General features: G+C 42.7%; 1 protein-coding gene across 1 annotated transcript in view; it reads right to left on the bottom strand.

Annotated features, from left to right (window-relative positions):
• VPS13D (vacuolar protein sorting 13 homolog D) overlaps positions 1-20,687 on the bottom strand; it is a 194,635-nt gene that overhangs the window by 108,936 nt on the left and 65,012 nt on the right. The window contains exons 14-19 of the mRNA XM_056553621.1: positions 17,086-17,216; positions 11,018-11,090; positions 7,068-7,238; positions 5,895-6,025; positions 5,685-5,817; positions 115-2,283 (exon numbers count right to left, since the gene is read on the bottom strand). Coding sequence (XP_056409596.1) covers positions 115-2,283; positions 5,685-5,817; positions 5,895-6,025; positions 7,068-7,238; positions 11,018-11,090; positions 17,086-17,216 — 2,808 coding nt within the window. The remainder of the gene's footprint in view (positions 1-114; positions 2,284-5,684; positions 5,818-5,894; positions 6,026-7,067; positions 7,239-11,017; positions 11,091-17,085; positions 17,217-20,687) is intronic.

The following is a 20,687-nucleotide window of genomic DNA, read 5'->3' as shown; positions in this document are numbered from 1 at the left end:
GCGTACGCAGAGGAATTACGTAATTTGCCTTCCTCCATTAGGCTCCCTGGAGGAGATCTTATGGGCACACCGTATACTAAGGACACATTTATGAGCATCACCACAGCAGCTCACCTTGATTCTTTTGCAGCGACTCAAAGAAATCACTCCGGGTAAAATGTGCTTCCTCCTGACTGCTGGCGGAGCCGGAGGGCGGGCGTGAAGACGCTTGCTCTGAGGACTGGGATTCCGGGTGTCCAGCGTGCCCCCTGGTGTTCAATGAGTAGAGTTTAATGTCTTTGATCTCCACGTGTAACCTGTCGCTTCTCGACTGCTCCTCATCAGATACAAAATTCTGAATAAATATTTGCCCTAAATGGCCGACCAGAAGCTCCGGACTGCCAGGGCTGCGCGGGACTGACACCACCGGAGAATCAATCTTAATATTTAGGATAAGTTTCACTGTGTCCATCTGAACTTTCACAGGACAGAAGCCGTCGTATTCATCTGTCTCGTAATGGGAGGAGTCCCGATGCTTACGGGGGGTTTCAAACAAGGAGACCATCTCGCTATACTCTGCTGTTTTGGTAGCGAGGACAGAAGACACTTTGGAGGCGGCGGTCTTCAGCATGTTACGGAAATTATCTTCTAGCTCATCCATAGATAAGGTCAGCTCCTTCAGGAACTTGGCTGAATGGTTGTAGTGCAAGGAGGCCATTTTAAGGTTGAGGGAAAATTCATCTTTGGTCTGCTCAATAAATGTAAAGCTTAATGCCTCCATGTCTCTCCTGACATAAAAGCCTTCAAAGCCATCGCCATCTTGATTCTCGTAGGCTGCGCTGTTACCTATACTGATGACATATTGGTTTTTAGAAGATTCCTGTGCTAGGTCCATTAGCTGGAGGCAACCCAGGGAACCATTGACAGAAAATTGGCTTCCTAAAGATACGTTGACTTTAGTTCCACCTATGCTGGCTGTTGCAATTTTTCGCCCGCTGCTATTACCATCGCGCATGTAAACCGTCCTGAAGAGGAGAATGTTTAACCTGTTGATGTCAATGGCCAGTTGTGTGTTCTGCTCATACGTTGACTGGTAAGTCTCCTGCTTGCTATAGCTGGTCTCAAAGTCAACCTTTAAAGGTTGCGGGCTTACGTCATCACTATCCAGGGGGAAAGACTTTTGAAGGAAGCCAATGAGTTCTACAATTGTCTCAGGGTTCAGGATGATGTCCAGATTGTTCACCTGTGCGGACATGACTTGTAAGGAGCTGTCTAAATTCATTGACGGACACTCCGAGCTCACAAACTGGTATTCCATCTTTATGAGAGATTCTTGGTCTTTTGGGTTGATGTTTTCTATGGAGTTGCATTTCTTTTGACCTAGGCCTGGACTAGATGGTGAGAGGTCATTGGCATCGGACACAGGAGACTGGGCCCGGCTATCGCGCAGGCTTCCGGTTGGCGCATCTAAACACAAGTTTTTGTGAGAAGCCATCAGAAGATCAAAGTCTGATCCGTACATCTGCATGGTGTCCACCATAAGAAGCCCGTGTACGGTCAAGGAAACCTCCGCATCATAGGGTCTCTTCACAAAATGTGCGTTAGTACCAAAGACTTTAAGAAGAGATATATAGCGGCCGCAGCTCTCTACCCCCAGCTGCATGTAATTGATTCTGAACTCGGCTAGAAGCAGCTTGGACTCCACAAGAACCTCTCTGGTGTGCTGCTCCAGGGTGACGATGCTCTGGGTCAGGTTCATGACAGAGTCCTGCATCCGCCCATTATTCTCCAGAAATATCTTCTCCTTCCTCAGGAGCATATTGTCTGCCGCTCTGTTCTCACAATTCGATAAGTTGGTAAGGCATTTCCTTAAAGCAAATATCTTGTCCTCATTTATATGGATTTTTAGATCTGGCAAAGTACCGGAAAGCACGGCCCCAGGATACTGAGGGTCGGAGGTGTAGATCAGCCTGCGCTCAAGCTGTAAATGGACACTGAACTTTTCCACCACGTGGGTCGGGCCCACCTCATTGTCCTGAATGTGTTTCCAGTTGTCCTTTACATGTCCGACCATGATCTGCAGGTCCTTGAAGGACACAGTATATTTCTCATACATTTTGTTGCTCAGTAGATAGGCCTCCAGCTGCTCCTCACTCAGCTCACTAGACGCGTTCACCCTGGAGGTGACGTCTGCCTCTGGCGGGGGGCTGCTGGGAGGGGTCGCTAAAGGGGTCTTATACTCATCATCACTTAGGTCCTTTGTGTCCGCAGAAAAGTGATCTAAAAGTTTGCGCTTGCTATGATCTGTAAGACAAAAAGCAAAAAGAAGTAACCAGATGTAGGTGAAAAATGAGAAGGTATTGAAGGGTAAGGCCGGGTACACACAGTACTTTCAGGTATTTTTTTTTTAAAATTTAGATTAATACTTTCAGGTATTTTTTTTTTTAAACTTAGATTAATACTTTCAGGTATTTTTAAGCCAAAACTGACACAAAGAAAAACTACAATGGAAAGATTTTTACCCTATTCTGTATTTTACCTAAAAATACTGACAAAAATGCTCCATGTGAACATAGCAAATAGGAGTATAAACCTAATATAAAGGGTATGAAGGCAGATATACACACTATGGGCCCCTAAATAAGAGATAAACACGAGGTCAGCGCTCACTATCCTGTATATCTCTTCTATCATAGGGGAATATGCAAAGCAGCTCATTACACAACCTTTTCAGGTAGTGTTCCCTGGTATCAGCTTAGCTCCTGTTAAGGCATATAAAAAGCTGAACGGGATATATGCCAAGCCATATAGGCATATATCCCGTTCAGCTTTTTATATTCCTTAACAGGAGCTAAGCTGATACCAGGGAACACTACCTGAAAAGGTTGTGTAATGAGCTGCTTTGCATATTCCCCTACCCAGAATGCCTGTGGAGTGCTAAATTGCCTAACCTGAATCTCCGTTACACCTAAAGAGGTGTCCTCTCCCTGAGGAAAGTACTGACCTCTTCTATCATATATATATATATATATATATATATATATATATATATATATATATATATCTCCTGTATATCTCTTCTATCATATATATATATATATATATATATATATATATATATATATATCTATCTATCCTGTATATCTCTTCTATCATACATATATCCTGTATATCTCTTCTATCATACATATATCCTGTATATCTCTTCTATCATACATATATCCTGTATATCTCTTCTATCATACATATATCCTGTATATCTCTTCTATCATACATATATCCTGTATATCTCTTCTATCATACATATATCCTGTATATCTCTTCTATCATACATATATCCTGTATATCTCTTCTATCATACATATATCCTGTATATCTCTTCTATCATACATATATCCTGTATATCTCTTCTATCATACATATATCCTGTATATCTCTTCTATCATACATATATCCTGTATATCTCTTCTATCATATATATATATATATATATCCTGTATATCTCTTCTATCATACATATATCCTGTATATCTCTTCTATCATACATATATCCTGTATATCTCTTCTATCATACATATATCCTGTATATCTCTTCTATCATACATATATCCTGTATATCTCTTCTATCATACATATATCCTGTATATCTCTTCTATCATATATATATATATATATATATAACCTGTATAACTCTTCTATCATATATATATATATATATATATATATATATATATATATATATATATCCTGTATATCTCTTCTATCATATATATACATATATATATATATATCCTGTATATCTCTTCTATCATATATATATATATATCCTGTATATCTCTTCCATCATATATATATATATATATATCCTGTATATCTCTTCTATCATACATATATCCTGTATATCTCTTCTATCATACATATATCCTGTATATCTCTTCTATCATATATATCCTGTATATCTCTTCTATCATACATATATCCTGTATATCTCTTCTATCATACATATATCCTGTATATCTCTTCTATCATACATATATCCTGTATATCTCTTCTATCATACATATATCCTGTATATCTCTTCTATCATATATATATATATATATATCCTGTATATCTCTTCTATCATACATATATCCTGTATATCTCTTCTATCATACATATATCCTGTATATCTCTTCTATCATACATATATCCTGTATATCTCTTCTATCATACATATATCCTGTATATCTCTTCTATCATATATATATATATATATATATAACCTGTATAACTCTTCTATCATATATATATATATATATATATATATATATATATATATATCCTGTATATCTCTTCTATCATATATATACATATATATATATATATCCTGTATATCTCTTCTATCATATATATATATATATCCTGTATATCTCTTCCATCATATATATATATATATATATCCTGTATATCTCTTCTATCATACATATATCCTGTATATCTCTTCTATCATACATATATCCTGTATATCTCTTCTATCATATATATCCTGTATATCTCTTCTATCATACATATATCCTGTATATCTCTTCTATCATACATATATCCTGTATATCTCTTCTATCATACATATATCCTGTATATCTCTTCTATCATACATATATCCTGTATATCTCTTCTATCATACATATATCCTGTATATCTCTTCTATCATATATATATATATATATATATAACCTGTATAACTCTTCTATCATATATATATATATATATATATATATATATATATATATATCCTGTATATCTCTTCTATCATATATATATATATATATATATATATATATATATATATATCCTGTATATCTCTTCCATCATATATATATATATATATATATCCTGTATATCTCTTCCATCATATATATATATATATATATATCCTGTATATCTCTTCCATCATATATATATATATATATATATCCTGTATATCTCTACTATCATATATATATATCCTGTATATCTCTTCTATCATATATATATATATATATATATATATATATCCTGTATATCTCTTCTATCATATATATATATATATATATATATATATATATATATATATATCCTGTATATCTCTTCTATCATATATATATATATATATATATATATATATCCTGTATATCTCTTCTATCATATATATATATGTATATATATATCCTGTATATCTCTTCTATCATATATATATATATATATATATATATATATATATATATATATATATCCTGTATATCTCTTCTATCATATATATATATATATATATATATATATATATATATATATATATATCCTGTATATCTCTTCTATCATATATATCCTGTATATCTCTTCTATCATATATATATATATATATATATATATATATATATCCTGTATATCTCTTCTATCATATATATCCTGTATATCTCTTCTATCATATAAATATATATATATATATATATATATATATATATATATATCCTGTATATCTCTTCTATCATATATATATATATATATATATATATATATATATATATATATATATATCCTGTATATCTCTTCTATCATATATATCCTGTATATCTCTTCTATCATATATATATATATATATATATATATCCTGTATATCTCTTCTATCATATATATCCTGTATATCTCTTCTATCATATATATATGTATATTCTGGGATTTGTCACCTTGAGAATTGGTGAGTAAGATTCTTCCGAGGTCCAAAACAACTAGAACCGGATCCCGGCTGAGGAAATCATCAGGAAAGACGACCTGAGGGGCGCAGATGTCCAGACGGATGGTCCAGCGCCGGCTGCTCTCCTGAGGAGGAGAAGAAGAGTCATCAGATACAGAGAACCATCTGCAGAGAGAACACGAGTCCTGGAGAAAGAACCTACAATAAACTCCCCGACCAGGAGGCGATCGATCGTCTGACGGATTTCGGCTTTCGTTTGCATTTTTAGCTTATTGTATTGTCTTCTAGCAGCTTCCGCCACCCGCAGCTCCAGCTCCGACTGATACCCGAACCCTGAAAGAGAAAAATGAGAAAAACCAATGTCCTCAAGGATCCGGGTCTCTAGCCATCAGGATGTGACCTCCATGATAGAGAGAGACGACGAGAGAGCGAGAGACGACGAGAGAGCGAGAGACGACGAGAGAGCGAGAGACGACGAGAGAGCGAGAGACGACGAGAGAGCGAGAGACAACGAGAGACGACGAGAGACGACGAGAGACGACGAGAGACGACGAGAGACGACGAGAGAGCGAGAGACGACGAGAGAGCGAGAGACGACGAGAGAGCGAGAGACGACGAGAGAGCGAGAGACGAGAGAGCGAGAGACGAGAGAGCGAGAGACGACGAGAGAGCGAGAGACGACGAGAGAGCGAGAGACGACGAGAGAGCGAGAGACGACGAGAGAGCGAGAGACGACGAGAGAGCGAGAGACGACGAGAGAGCGAGAGACGACGAGAGAGCGAGAGACGACGAGAGAGCGAGAGACGACGAGAGAGCGAGAGACGACGAGAGAGCGAGAGCGAGAGACGACGAAGAGAGCGAGAGACGACGAGAGAGCGAGAGACGACGAGAGAGCGAGAGACGACAAGAGAGCGAGAGACGACAAGAGAGCGAGAGACGACAAGAGAGCGAGAGACGACAAGAGAGCGAGAGACGACAAGAGAGCGAGAGACGACAAGAGAGCGAGAGACGACAAGAGAGCGAGAGACGACAAGAGAGCGAGAGACGACAAGAGCGCGAGAGACGACAAGAGCGCGAGAGACGACAAGAGTGCGAGAGTCGACAAGAGAGCGAGAGACGACAAGAGAGCGAGAAAACAAAAGAGCGATAGAAAAAGAGCGAGAGACAAGAAAGCAAGAAAGAGAAAGCAAAAGAGCGAGAGACAGAAAGAAAGCGAGAGAAAGCATGAGAGTGAGACAGTAAAAGGGAGAAAGCAAAAGAGCGAGAGAGAAAGCTAAAACGCGATAGACAAAAAGAGAGCGAGACCGACAGAGTGTGACATAGCAGACAAGAGTAGACACCATTCCCCATCTTGCAGCCATGACAGATCTGTTACCTGAACTGTGAACTTTTCCTTGGTAGAAAAAATCGGCCACTTTGGTGATTGCCTGAGGGTTATAGATGATGTTCAGGGGTCTGGTGCTGACCTCCAGTCGCCTCTCAAAGATGCTGTGAACTGGATTTCTTTCATACAACATTTTAAACACAGGATCTTCTCTACAGGAGGCTGCGAAATAAGGACAGAATAGCAGAACTACCGTGTAATAAATCTGTATTACACAGCGGTATATTATAATGTAATAAATCTGTATTATACAGCAGTATATTATAGTGTAATAAATCTGTATTATATAGCAGTATATTATAGTGTAATAAATCTGTATTATACAGCAGTATATTATAATGTAATAAATCTGTATTATACAGCAGTATATTATAATGTAATAAATCTGTATTATACAGCAGTATATTATAGTGTAATAAATCTGTATTATATAGCGGTATATTATAGTGTAATAAATCTGTATTATATAGCAGTATATTATAGTGTAATAAATCTGTATTATATAGCAGTATATTATAGTGTAATAAATCTGTATCATACAGCAGTATATTATAGTGTAATAAATCTGTATCATACAGCAGTATATTATAGTGTAATAAATCTGTATCATACAGCAGTATATTATAGTGTAATAAATCTGTATTACACAGCAGTATATTATAATGTAATAAATCTGTATTACACAGCAGTATATTATAGTGTAATAAATCTGTATCATACAGCAGTATATTATAGTGTAATAAATCTGTATTATATAGCAGTATATTATAGTGTAATAAATCTGTATTATACAGCAGTATATTATAGTGTAATAAATCTGTATTACACAGCAGTATATTATAGTGTAATAAATCTGTATCATACAGCAGTATATTATAGTGTAATAAATCTGTATTATATAGCAGTATATTATAGTGTAATAAATCTGTATTATACAGCAGTATATTATAGTGTAATAAATCTGTATTATACAGCAGTATATTATAGTGTAATAAATCTGTATTACACAGCGGTATATTATAATGTAATAAATCTGTATTATATAGCAGTATATTATAGTGTAATAAATCTGTATTATACAGCAGTATATTATAATGTAATAAATCTGTATTACACAGCTGTATATTATAGTGTAATAAATCTGTATTATATAGCAGTATATTATAGTGTAATAAATCTGTATTATATAGCAGTATATTATAGTGTAATAAATCTGTATTGTATAGCAGTATATTTTGGTGTAATAAATATCTATTATACAGCAGTATATTATAGTGCAATAAATATCTATTATACAGCAGCATATTATGGTGTAATAAATCTGTATTATACATCAGTATATTATAGTGTAATATATCTGTATTATACAGCAGTATATTATAGTGTAATAAATCTGTATTACACAGCAGTATATTATAGTGCAATAAATATCTATTATACAGCAGCATATTATGGTGTAATAAATCTGTATTATACATCAGTATATTATAGTGTAATATATCTGTATTATACAGCAGTATATTATAGTGTAATAAATCTGTATTATACAGCAGTATATTATAGTGTAATAAATCTGTATTACACAGCAGTATATTATAGTGCAATAAATATCTATTATACAGCAGTATATTATAGTGTAATAAATCTGTATTATACAGCAGAATATTATAGTGTAATAAATCTGTATTATACAGCAGTATATTATAGTGTAATAAATCTGTATTATACAGCAGTATATTATAGTGTAATATATCTGTATTATACAGCAGTATATTATAGTGTAATAAATCTGTATTATACAGCAGAATATTATAGTGTAATAAATCTGTATTATACAGCAGTATATTATAGTGTAATAAATCTGTATTATACAGCAGTATATTATAGTGTAATAAATCTGTATTATACAGCATTATATTATAGTGTAATAAATCTGTATTATACAGCATTATATTATAGTGTAATAAATCTGTATTATACAGCAGTATATTATAATGTAATAAATCTGTATTATACAGCATTATATTATAGTGTAATAAATCTGTATTATACAGCATTATATTATAGTGTAATAAATCTGTATTATACAGCAGTATATTATAGTGTAATATATCTGTATTATACAGCAGTATATTATAGTGTAATAAATCTGTATTATACAGCAGAATATTATAGTGTAATAAATCTGTATTATACAGCAGTATATTATAGTGTAATAAATCTGTATTATACAGCAGTATATTATAGTGTAATAAATCTGTATTATACATCGGTATATTATAGTGTAATAAATCTGTATTATACAGCAGTATATTATAGTGTGATAAATCTGTATTATACAGCAGTATATTATGGTGTAATAAATATCTATTATACAGCAGTATATTATAGTGCAATAAATATCTATTATACAGCAGTATATTATGGTGTAATAAATATCTATTATACAGCGGTATATTATAGTGCAATAAATATCTATTATACAGCAGTATATTTTAGTGCAATAAATATCTATTAAACAGGAGTATATTATAGTGTAATAAATCTGTATTATACAGCAGTATATTATAGTGCAATAAATATCTATTATACAGCAGTATATTATGGTGTAATAAATATCTATTATACAGCGGTATATTATAGTGCAATAAATATCTATTATACAGCAGTATATTATAGTGCAATAAATATCTATTAAACAGGAGTATATTATAATGTAATAAATCTGTATTATACAGCAGTTTATTATGGTGTAATAAATATCTATTATACAGGAGTTTATTATAGTGTAATAAATCTGTATTATACAGCAGTTTATTATGGTGTAATAAATATCTATTAAACAGGAGTATATTATAGTGTAATAAATCTGTATTATACAGCAGTTCATTATGGTGTAATAAATATCTATTAAACAGGAGTATATTATAGTGTAATAAATCTGTATTATACAGCAGTTCATTATGGTGTAATAAATATCTATTATACAGGAGTATATTATAGTGTAATAAATCTGTATTATACAGCAGTTCATTATGGTGTAATAAATATCTATTAAACAGGAGTATATTATAGTGTAATAAATCTGTATTATACAGCAGTTCATTATGGTGTAATAAATATCTATTATACAGGAGTATATTATAGTGTAATAAATCTGTATTATACAGCAGTTCATTATGGTGTAATAAATATCTATTAAACAGGAGTATATTATAGTGTAATAAATCTGTATTATACAGCAGTTCATTATGGTGTAATAAATATCTATTATACAGGAGTATATTATGGGGTAATAAGTCTGTATTATACAGAGGTATATTATGGTGTAATAAATCTCAGCCCATAAAATATATGTAGCGCACCACTCTGCTGCTCTCCACCACTACCCAGTCTGGGAATGGGCGTGAGGCATAGTGGTGAGTCACATGACTAGAGTGCGTAACGTTCCACCAATCTGATGTCAGGTCATGTGATGGCGAGTCACATGTCCCATCGTACAGGTCGCACCTTTCCCTCCTCATACATAAGATCGTTGCCACCAATTTCTATGGGATATGCCCAATAAAGCTGAAGGAGCCCATAAACATTAGAGATGTTTTGGATGGACCATGACGTCTAATGTGTACGGGGCCTCCCGACTCTGCACCAACAAAAGATAATGGAGGAGACGGATTGGGAATGTTAAGTTTAGAAGAAGCTATTTCTCCCTTGAAAACATGATATGCACGCATGGCTGAGCTGAGTGTGCATGTAAATGAAGCGGACAGTTATCTTATGTCACTTACACCAGTGATGTCTACAGTCTCATAAAACAGGAGCCGACTAATACCCCGGGTCACATGACTGACCCCTTATTGTAGTCCTTGTGAAGTTCTCTGCCCCCACAATCAAAAGATATGACAGATTACAAAATTCTGAGGACAAAACCGGGAACTAACCATCACTGTGGCTGAGCAAGTCTGCCGATCCCATGAACACCCCGGACGGCTGAGACCACGACATTTCCTTCTGCTAAAACACAAAAGTGTCATCAATGTTTGGTGCAAGAGAAGAAAAGGAATAAAACTACACAAATATAACAGAAAAATGCACAAAAAAAGGGAAATTTTTAACACTTACCATAAAATCTCTTTCTCGAAGGATCCATTGGGGGACACAGACAGTGGGTGGATCTTGCTGTCTCTAGGAGGTGTGACACTATGGTAATAAAAAAGTCAGCTCCTCCCAGCAGGATATACCCGCCTTCAGGCTCTGAGCTAGTCAGTTTAAGTTCCAGAGCAATAGGAGGAGACCAATAGGTCAAGGAAAAACCCCAACTGTCCGAGAACCAGAAGAAAAAACATAACTGAACACACCCTCGGACAGAGAACCAAAGAAAAAAACGAAAAAGGGTGGGTGCTGTGTCCCCCAATGGATCCTTCGAGAAAGAGATTTTACGTTAAGTGTTAAAAAATCTCCTTTTCTCTATCGGCTCCATTGGGGGACACAGACAGTGGGACGTACCAAAGCCATCCCTTGGGTGGGCAGATAAGTAATCAGGCAGACGGCCGATCCACTGCCGCCTGCAACACTATACGGCCCAGACTAGCACCAGCCGATGCTAAAGTATGTACCAGGTAATACCTCGAGAAAGTGTGCAAAGACGACCAGGTAGCCGCCTTGCAAATTTGCGAGGCCGAGGCTCTATTCTGTAGCGCCCAGGATGCCCCAAGAGAACGGGTAGAATGAGCCACAACCCTGAAAGGAGGAATCTTCCCCTTACAGCGATAGTCTTCCGAAATGGCAGACCGAATCCACCTAGAAATGGTGGCCTTGGAAGCAGGTTGTCCCTTGCGACGACCTTCTGTAAGGTCGAAAAAGGAATCGCACTGACAAAACGAAGAAGTGATGGAGAGATACGACCGAACAGCCCGGACTACATCCAGCTTGTGTAGTAAGCGCTCCCTAGGATGAGAAGGAGCAGGACAAAAAAGATGGGAGGACAATGTCCTCATTGAGATGAAAGGCCGAGACCACCTTAGGCAAAAAAAGGAAGGATCTGGCTGGAAAACGACCTTGTCCTGGTGGATCACCAGAAACGGAGACCGCCAAGTATGGTGGTAAATTCTTGCGGAGGAGGGCTTACGAGCCTTGAGCATGGTGTGAATGACTTGGGAAGAGAACCCGCGGGCCCTCAAAACCGTGGTCTCAACCACCACGCCGTCAAATGCAGCGACTGTAAATTGGGGTGGCAAAGAGGACCCTGAGAGAGTAGATCCGGGCGGAGCGGAAGACGCAGAGGACCGTCGTCCAGGAGCCTGACTACGTCGGCGTACCACGACCTTCGGGGCCAATCCGGAGCTACCAGAATGGCAGGAACGACCTCTGCCTTGAGCTTCCTCAGCACCCTGGGAAGGAGCGGAAGAGGAGGGAACAGATAAGGTATGGCGAACCCCGCCCAAGGAATCACTAGGGTGTCCACGGCCAAGGCCTGAGGGTCCCGGGACTTGGACACAAACGGAAGAATTTTCCTACTGTGCCGGGACGCGAAGAGGTCCACGTCCGGAACGCCCCAGAGGTCGCAGAGCTGCGTGAAGACCTCCGGATGAAGAGACCACTCGCCGAGGTCGGGCGAGGACCGACTGAGGAAGTCCGCTTCCCAGTTGAGCACTCCCGGAATATCCGGAACCTTGCTCTCCGCCCAGGAAAGTATTTTGATCACCTCGGCCATGGCTGCCGATCTGCGAGTGCCACCCTGTTGATTTATGTACGCCACGGCCGTGGCGTTGTCTGACTGAACGCAGACAGGACGGGACTAAAGACGGGGCTCCCAATGAAGAAGACAAAGAAGAATCGCCCGTAATTCCAATATGTTTATCAGAAGAAGGGTCTCCTGGGGAGACCAGAGTCCCTGAACCGTCCAATCCCTGAACACGCCGCCCCAGCATGACAGGCTGGCATCTGTCCTAACAACCTGCCAATGAAGGGGAAGGAACGACCGCCCTTGGAGAAGAGGAGGGGGGGGGGGGGGGCAGAGCCATCAGAGCAGAGACTGACAGACCCTGAGAGGGAGAACAATCTGACTTGTCCCGATTGACCAGCCACCTGAAGTGAGTCAGAGTGTGGAGAGTGACGCCAAGGTTCTCCAGAGTCTGGGCTCTGGATGGAGCCTTGATGAGAAGGCCGTCCAGATACGGTATCACCGAGATTCCTCTTAACCGTAACAGGCCCATCACTGGCGCAAGGATCTTTGTAAAGACCTGAGGAGCCGTGGCTAGACCGAAGGGGAGGGCTACAAATTGAAAGTGCCCCTCCAAAACCGCAAAGTGGAGGTACCGATGATGGCCCGGAAATATTGGCACGTGGAGGTAGGCATCTTTGATGTCCACCGATGAGAGGAACTCCCCCTGTTCCAAGGACGCCAACACCGAGCGGAGAGATTCCATCCGGAAGTGGCGGATGAGAAGATGACGGTTGAGCCGCTTGAGGTCTAGGATTGGTCGTACAGAACCGTCCTTCTTGGGGACCACAAAGAGATTTGAATAGAAACCCTGAAAACGTTCCCCTGGGGGAACGGGAAAGATCATGCCCTGGAGAAACAGAGATTGGAGAGCCGCACAAAATTGCTTTGCCAGGGGTGGAGACCGGAGGGCCTGGGATCGAAAAAAGCGATCCCTAGGGAGGGAAGCGAATTCGATTCGGTAACCGTTGGACACCACGTCCCTGACCCAAGAGTCCTGAATGTGTGAGGTCCAGATGTCTCCGAAAAACAAGAGACGACCTCCCACCCGCAAAGAAACCGCGGGTGGAAGCCTCACTTCATGCAGAAGTGGGTTTGCGGTTGCCCAATTTGGGCGCAAAACGGCCAGAGCGGTTGGAGTCCGACTTCCAAGACAGGCGTGCCCGGTACAAGGGAGCCTTCTTGTCCCGTGAGGGCGCCTGCCCGGACCCTTTGCTGGAGCCAGAGGTCCGAAAGGAAAAAGACTTCCTTTGGGAAGTAGGGCGAGCCTTATCTTGAGGTAACAAGGAACTCTTACCTCCAGTTGCCTCAGAGATAATCTCATCAAAACGTTTGCCAAAAAGACGGCCACCCGTTAAGGGAAGCTCAGTGAGAGACCTTTTGGAAGTGGCATCTGCATTCCAAACTTTAAGCCACATAGCGCGGCGGAGGGCTGCTAGGTGACCCACAGCAAAGGCAGAACAACGGGCTGACTGCATGAAAGCTGCGCACAGAAAGTCCCCAGCCTTGGCGCATCGGAGAGCCAGCGCAGATAGGTCCTCTGGGGGGATTCTGCTAAGATATCCTGATGGAGCTGTTGGCACCACTCTGACAGGGCCTTGGACACCCATGTCAAGGCGAAGATGGGAAGAAGAGAAGAGCCAGCTGTTTCAGTAGCGAACTTCGCTAAAGATTCTACCTTCTTGTCCATGGGATTCTTGAAGGCAGCGGCATCTGCCAGAGGCAGTGTAGTCGCCTTTGAGATCCGGGAGATTGGTGGATCCACTGAGGGAGGGGAAACCACCTTAGTGACAAAGTCCTTGTCAAATGGATAACGTTCTTGAATTGTCTTGACTCCCGGGAATCTCTTGCCTGGATGTTTGAATGCAGATTCCAGAATGTCGTCAAAGTCAGCGTGAGAGCTGAACCTTTGAGGTGCTGGCTTAGTACGATGAAAGGATACTCCTGGATTGCCATCCGAAGATCCTGGGTCCTCCAAGTGAAAGGTGTCTCTTATGGCTGTCACAAATGAGTTCACCGTAGCAATTGAGTCCGAGCGGTCCTCTGGGTCAGATGCCGGTTCGGAAGCCTCGTCCACTAGTTCACCAGTGGAATGTGAATGAGTAGAAGCAGTTCTGGAGGGGGGCGATACAGACCGGGTACGCGGCTCTGGCATGGCAGAGCGGCGACTCAGAGAACGTCCTCTGGAGGAGCAACGTTTGTGCCCAGATGATAGGGGGGGGGGGGGGGGAGGGGAACGCTCACGTCTATCCGAAGACTCAATGGGCGAGTCAGACGAGGCACCCCTAGCACGCTTTTGAGAGCATGAAGTACGAGGAAACGAAGAGCGGGCCCTCTCAGAGGTCCTGCGCAGGGAAGACCCCTTCAAGGCGGACACCATTTCGCGGGAGGCCTCAGCCACCAAACGGGAGACTTGGGTCAAGTCAGCCATATACTGGGTCATGGAAGAAACCCAGGCTGAAGGAGCGGCTGAACCCACCGGGACCGAAGGGGCATCAGGGGGTCTGGGGGAGAGGAGCAGGCAGAGCAAGCGGGCTCGGCGGAGCAAGGCATCTTGGTATTACAGTGCTTACAGATATAGTAAGTCACTGAATTCCCAGGTTTCTGTTTAGAGGGAGGAATAGCCCTGGATACGGAAATAATGGGGTAAAAAAGAAGACAGGAACTTTCTCACCCTGATCTGTGTCCCGTCAGCTGCAGTGAGGAAAACTCGCTCTGTGCAGCCAGATAGACTGAACAGGCCAGCCAATAGGGAGGGAGGGGCGTGCCTGTAGCAAGGCACATAGCAACCGACCCCTACACATAGAAAATGGCGCCCACGGCGCTGATTGGACGCTGCTTCGTGCCTCTGAGAGCGGCTCGTAACAGTGTATAAGGCGCTGCAAGTACAGAGAATAAGCCGGCGCTGACAGCGCCCGAGCCGAAGCAGCGCTGCGGCTGACAGCCGCATATAAGGCGCTGAGTAGTGCACCAAAACACACACACACAATAAAGATTTCCATAGGACATGCCTTATAAACATATGCCCCCTCAGGTGTAGTTGCTCTCCCAGCATAGTGCAGCCCCTGTAGGATCAAGCCCCATAAACTGAGGGTGGGCCAAAACAGGGGGTCTCCCGAGGTTGCGAGTCCGTACCTGTGGGGAAAAAAGGGGGGGGGGAGTACTTACCTCAGTCAGAAGAACTTACCTAAAGGAGTCTTCAGTGAAGTCTTCAGTCAGCTTTTCATCCCTGCATCACGCCTAGCTGCTATGCGCGAGCGAGGCGAATAGAAAAAAAAGGGGGACCCGGACCCATGAGGTACCACCCAGACGCTGACCGTTGGCGAGAGGGGGTTAACAGCGCATATTCGCAATGTCTGTGCCCCCTTACTCGCAATGGGGAAACAGTGAACCGCAGTTCCTGAGTCCCCACCTGAAAACGAAAAAGAAAGGGAATAAAAAAACTAACACGTCCCTATACTAGGAAAATAAAAAACAGAAGACCTGGTCTGGAGAATCCAGACCCGTCCACCTCCTTCAGACACTAAGCTTAAACTGACTAGCTCAGAGCCTGAAGGCGGGTATATCCTGCTGGGAGGAGCTGACTTTTATTATTACCATAGTGTCACGCCTCCTAGAGACAGCAAGATACACCCACGGTCTGTGTCCCCCAATGGAGCCGATAGAGAAAGATTAATGCACAAAATGTAAATAAATGCACAAAATAGAGAGAAATACACAAAACAGAAAGAAATGCACAAAATAGAGAGAAATGCACAAAACAGAGAGAAATGCACAAAACAGAAAGAAATGCACAAAACAGAGAGATGAACAAAACAGAGAGATGAACAAAACAGAAAGAAATGCACAAAACAGAGAGATGAACAAAATAGAGAGAAATGCACAAAATAGAAAGAAATGCACAAAATAGAAAGAAATGCACAAAATAGAGAGAAATGCACAAAATAGAGAGAAATGCACAAAATAAAGAGAAATGCACAAAAAAGAGAGATGAACAAAACAGAAAGAAATGCACAAAACAGAAAGATGAACAAAACAGAAAGAAATGTACAAAATAGAGAGAAATGCGCAAAATAGAGAGAAATGCACAAAATAGAGAGAAATGCACAAAACAGAAAGATGCAAAAAATAGAGAGAAATCCACCTCCCTGTAGGATATACATCCCATTTACAGCAAGTACAAGCATGACTGCATTACTAAGAGGGTCTCCTCATCAGATCTACAGGGGTAGTAATGGAGGACGTTATCACTTCACCACACAGAGGGGCGGACCCCCAATTACCTACAGCGTTAGGGTAGACCAGGTCAGGAAATATGGTCCCATGAGTGGCCAAGTCTCTGAGGAACAATCCGTCCAGCTGCACCAGTAACAGAGAAGAATCCCTCCGCGGTAAGGACTCCAACCGGACCGTCATCCCTACAAATACAAGGAAAGAAGAAGCAATGGAGGGCGCTATATATTATATATACACATAATACTGCTGGGTACTCCCCCACCTCATGGCCTCTGGGACCCCAACAATGCACAGAAAGAGGGGCCCCAGGGCTGATTTAGTGCTGCAGCCACACACAGACCCATTCACTGAGGTGCAGCCATGCTGCAGCTCCCTGCAAAGTGGGGGTCCCAGAGGTCTGAACCTCAAAAAAGAAAAAAATAACTTGTCCTAGTGATCCGGTAGTCTGAGCTGAAAGAAGTTCATGACAGAGGTTTTATGAAAAAGATTGAGTATTCAACTCTCATTCAGGGTTTAGGAGTCCAGTGGGCGGTCCTACAGTTGTCAATCACTGATCGCTAGGACACTTTGCTGAGCTCCTCTCCCTGTCTCTATACTCGCAGCAGGAGACCAGTTCTATAGAAGTCTATGGAGCAGTCATGTGCAGTGCTTAGCCACATGCCTCCCCCTTCTGGTCACAGTGATCGGAGGGGTCTCAGCACCTATACCCCCACCAATCACAGCACCCAGGCCCCCACCAATCACAGCACCCAGACCCCCACCAATCTCAGCACCCAGACCCCAACCAATCAAAGCATCCAGACTCCCACCAATCAAAGCACCCAGACCCCCACCAATCACAGCACCCAGACCCCCACCAATCACAGCACCCAGACCCCCACCAATCACAGCACCCAGACCCCCACCAATCAAAGCAACCAGACCCCCACCAATCACAGCAACCAGACCCCCACCAATCACAGCACCCAGACCCCAACCAATCAAAGCACCCAGACCCCAACAAATCACAGCACCCAGACCTCCACCAATCATTGCACCCAGACCCCCACCAATCACAGCACCCAGACCCCAACCAATCACAGCACCCTGACCACCACCAATCACAGCACCCTGACCCCCACGAATCACAGCACCCAGACCCCCACCAATCACAGCACCCAGACCCCCACCAATCACAGCACCCAGACCCCCACCAATCACAGCACCCAGACCCCCACCAATCACAGCACCCAGACCCCAACCAATCACAGCACCCTGACCCCCACCAATCACAGCACCCAGACCCCCACCAATCACAGCACCCAGACCCCACCAATCACAGCACCCTGACCCCCACCAATCACAGCACCCAGACCCCCACCAATCACAGCACCCAGACCCCCCCACCAATCACAGCACCCAGACCCCCACCAATCAATGCACCCAGACCCCCACCAATCACAGCACCCAGACCCCCACCAATCACAGCACCCAGACCCCCACCAATCACAGCACCCAGACCCCCACCAATCACAGCACCCAGACCCCCACCAATCACAGCACCCAGACCCCCACCAATCACAGCACCCAGACCCCCACCAATCACAGCACCCTGACCCCCACCAATCCCAGCACCCAGTCCCCCACCAATCCCAGCACCCAGTCCCCCACCAACCCCAGCACCCAGTCCCCCACCAATCACAGCACCCAGACCCCACCAATCACAGCACCCAGACCCCACCAATCACAGCACCCAGACCCCCCATCAAAACAGCCTGACCCCCACCAATCAAAACAGCCTGACCCCCACCAATCACAGTACCCAGACCCCTCCAATCACAGCAGCCAGACCCCCCACCAATCACAGCACCCAGACCCTGAGCAATCACAGCAGCCAGACCCCCCACCAATCACAGCACCCCCAGACCCCCCAAAGTCACAGCACTAAGACCCCCAATCACAATCACAGCAGCCAGACCCCTACCAATCACAGCAGACAGATCCCCAACAATCACAGCAGCCAGACCCCCCACCAATCAAAGCAGCCAGACCCCCCACCAATCAAAGCAGCCAGACCCCCCACCAATCAAAGCAGCCAGACCCCCCACCAATCAAAGTAGCCAGACCCCCCACCAATCAAAGCAGCCAGACCCCCACCAATCACAGCAGCCAGGCCCCAAATATCACAGCAGCCAGACCCCCACCAATCACAGCAGCCAGACCCCCACCAATCACAGCAGCCAGACCCCCACCAATCACAGCAGCCAGACCCCCATCAATCACAGCAGCCAGACCCCCATCAATCACAGCAGCCAGACCCCCACCAAAGCACCCAGACCCCCACAATCACAGCACCCAGAACCTCACCAATCAGAGCACAGACCCCTACAGTCACAGCACCAAGACCCCCAAAGACACAGTACCCAGAAACTCACCAACCACAGCCCCCAGACCCCCACCAATCACAGCCCCCAGACCCCCACCAATCACAACACCCAGACCATGACCAATCACAGCACCCAGACCCCACCAATCAAAGCACCCAGACCCCCACCAATCAAAGCACCCAGACCCCCACCAATCACAGCAGTGGAAGCAAGACTTCCAGGCTTTCTATAGGAATGAGAGAGGAAGCAGGACTCACAGGCTTTATCTATAAATGGGAGGGAAGCAGGACTCACTGGCTCTCTCTATAAATGGGAGAGGAAGAAGGACTCACAGGCTTTATTTATAAATGGGAGGGGAAGCAGGACTCACAGGCTTTATTTTTGAATGGGAGGGGGCAGGACTCACAGGCTTTATCTATAAATGGGAGGGAAGCAGGACTCACAGGTTCTCTCTATAAATGGGAGAGGAAGCAGGACTCACAGGCTTTATTTATCAATGGGAGGGGAAGCAGGACTCACAGGCTTTATTTATAAATGGGAGGGGAAGCAGGACTCACAGGCTTTATTTTTGAATGGGAGGGGGCAGGACTCACAGGCTTTATCTATAAATGGGAGGGAAGCAGGACTCACTGGTTCTCTCTATAAATGGGAGAGGAAGCAGGACTCACAGGCTTTATTTATCAATGGGAGGGGAAGCAGGACTCACAGGCTTTTTTTTATAAATGGGAGGGAAGCAGGACTCACAGGCTCTCTCTATAAATGGGAGAGGAAGGAGGACTCACAGGCTTTATTTATAAATGGGAGGAGAAGCAGGACTCACAGGCATTATTTTTGAATGGGAGGGGGGCAGGACTCACAGGCTTTATCTATAAATGGGAGAGGAAGCAGGACTCACAGGCTTTATCTATGAATGGAGGGGAAGCAGGACTCACAGGCTTTATTTACAAATGGGAGGGGAAGCAGGACTCACAGGCTTTATTTTTGAATTGGAGGGGGCAGGACTCACAGGCTTTATCTATAAATGGGAGGGAAGCAGGACTCACAGGTTCTCTCTATAAATGGGAGAGGAAGCAGGACTCACAGGCTTTATTTATCAATGGGAGGGGAAGCAGGACTCACAGGCTTTATTTATAAATGGGAGGGGAAGCAGGACTCACAGGCTTTATTTTTGAATGGGAGGGGGCAGGACTCACAGGCTTTATCTATAAATGGGAGGGGGGCAGGACTCACAGGATTTATTTATAAATGGGAGGGGAAGCAGGACTCACAGGCTTTATTTTTGAATGG

The sequence above is a fragment of the Hyla sarda genome, unplaced genomic scaffold (genome assembly GCF_029499605.1).
Source record: "Hyla sarda isolate aHylSar1 unplaced genomic scaffold, aHylSar1.hap1 scaffold_342, whole genome shotgun sequence".
Classification (NCBI taxonomy): Eukaryota; Metazoa; Chordata; class Amphibia; order Anura; family Hylidae; genus Hyla; species Hyla sarda.
This window is presented reverse-complemented; position numbering and strand designations above follow the sequence as displayed.